The following is a 1,887-nucleotide window of genomic DNA, read 5'->3' as shown; positions in this document are numbered from 1 at the left end:
ATGAATGGTGCTTCATGCGACAATACTTGCAGTGAGTCGACTTGCATTGCTGCAAACTATGCCCCTTGCGCAAACAGTTGAGGCATAGGTGCAACTTCTTTGCTTCTCTATATCGAAGATTCGGACTCAAATTTAAAAATCGAGAACACTTTGGCAAATAATGATCCCGTGCATCGCAAAATAAGCATGTCAAATGATTTGAGTTAGTAGCAGAAGCAATAGGTGTATTTTGGTTATATTTGTGCAAGTTTTTTCCCACCTGCTGGCCTGGTGTTTGAGTTACCAAGGCTTGATCCAAGTTTTCCATCCTGCACCTCTTTTCCAAAAACGATTCCATAGCATCCCAGGTAGACAGCTCAGTGATTGACAAATCCTCTTCCCATTTTTCCCGCGTCCTCTGATCCAGTTTCCGAGTGACGATGTGAATTAAAAGTCCATCCAAAATTTGTTGCGTATTGGCCAGGGTTCGAATTGCTGGCAGATGCGAATTCATGCAATCGCTCAGCTCCCGAAGACCCTTCGAAGATCCCTTCTCGACACCCTTTAAACCGAATATTGCCTGTACATGTGCCTGAAAGTGTAAAACTTTATTATCAAATCGATTAACCAGCAAATTCATAGCCTTTTTAAAATTCGCATTCGAGGGTTCGAGCGAGCGTATGGTTTCCAGAGCCACGCCGCCCAAACTCGAACGCAAATATTGTAATTTTTCAATGTCGCTTAGCTCATCATCATTTCCGATAACCGTAGTGAAAGTCGCAAGAAAATCCGGCTACTCCGAGTAGGATCCATGAAAACGAGCAATTTCCAAATTTGGCAACCGAGGCTTCCTAGATCGAAAAGAAAGATCCGCATTATTAGTGAGGTCAATGGATGTTGAATTTGCAGCGGTTGAAGCCGGCGATTGTGACTTGCGATGAGCCGCCAAGCCTCGGTTTAGTTTCGCCTTCACATCCATGAAGACTTCAGCAAATTCAATCCGATGGTCGCTTGAGATCTCTGAAAAATCCAGTCTTTCCAACGATGTCTGCGCAGAATCAAATGCCTGGTTTAAGGAATTGATCCATTCCATTCGCGCCAGCAAATCAGCTTCGTCAAACTGATTAACCGCATCAGCGTTTAAATAGCATTTCATCGAGCTCATTTGCCGCAAAATAGATTGGGCTTTGACTCGGTAGTAGTCGACGTCACTTGTGGATTCATTTTGAGCCCGAACCGAGTTTTCTGTATCAGACATTTTTTAATCACGAGAAAGGAAAAAAATGAAATGAAAATGAAATAAAATAAAATGTCCGACCGCGTTAGAGGCACAAAACACCGTATACCCTTTGCCGCGAAAACGTGAAGGTTAACAAGCGTCGCCGAGATGCAACGGAACCTTTAACTTGATTGTTGTTGTTCTTGTCGATAAATTGCCTGCCTAGCAACAGCGGATTATGTAACTGGCAAACGAATGTATGTATGGCTATATGTACATATATATATGTAATATGCGCTATTAACAAAGATTAAATGCGATTCACTTTGTTAAGAAATATTTGCACAACACAGTTTTGGTGTTTTTCACAGCGCAAAATGTACAAAAAATCCAACGTCCGGCTGTGCACTTTTATATGCACATATGTATGTATGTATGTTCGTATGTTTGTGACCGAATGCACGATAACGACAGCGAAACAAAGCGTTTGTTTAAACTATATTAAACAATCGCGAGACCGAGTTGCAGACTCCGATAAAAACTGCTATCACGTCGGGGTCACCAAATGTTTATGGGGAAGACAACAAATATGCCACCCTTATATTTATAATTAATAACGCACGAATAGGTTATATTAAAATGTATAGCGTTTATTCGGAGCGGCAGACGGACTGTGAATGTATAAAAAA

The 1,887-nt window shown here is 41.5% G+C and overlaps 1 protein-coding gene across 1 annotated transcript; it reads right to left on the bottom strand.

The window, feature by feature from the left end:
- Nucleotides 1-590: 590 nt before the first annotated feature.
- LOC119559302 lies at nt 591-1,304 on the bottom strand. Its single transcript, XM_037872381.1, has 2 exons — nt 916-1,304; nt 591-830 (listed from the first exon to the last, which is right to left on the bottom strand). The coding sequence occupies exons 1-2, from the start codon at nt 1,235-1,237 to the stop codon at nt 721-723; spliced, it is 432 nt and encodes a 143-aa protein (XP_037728309.1). The 5' UTR covers nt 1,238-1,304; the 3' UTR covers nt 591-720.
- Between the last annotated feature and the right edge of the window lie 583 nt (nt 1,305-1,887).

The sequence above is a fragment of the Drosophila subpulchrella genome, unplaced genomic scaffold (genome assembly GCF_014743375.2).
Source record: "Drosophila subpulchrella strain 33 F10 #4 breed RU33 unplaced genomic scaffold, RU_Dsub_v1.1 Primary Assembly Seq20, whole genome shotgun sequence".
In the NCBI taxonomy this organism is placed as follows: domain Eukaryota; kingdom Metazoa; phylum Arthropoda; class Insecta; order Diptera; family Drosophilidae; genus Drosophila; species Drosophila subpulchrella.
This window is presented reverse-complemented; position numbering and strand designations above follow the sequence as displayed.

Coding starts and splice junctions, on each gene's coding strand:
- LOC119559302 (XM_037872381.1), bottom strand. CDS start 1,237: ATGTCTGATACAGAAAACTCGGTTCGGGCTCAAAATGAATCCACAAGT. Junction 831..915: donor CCGAGGCTTGGCGGCTCATC/GCAAGTCACAAT, acceptor TTTTCGATCTAG/GAAGCCTCGGTTGCCAAATT.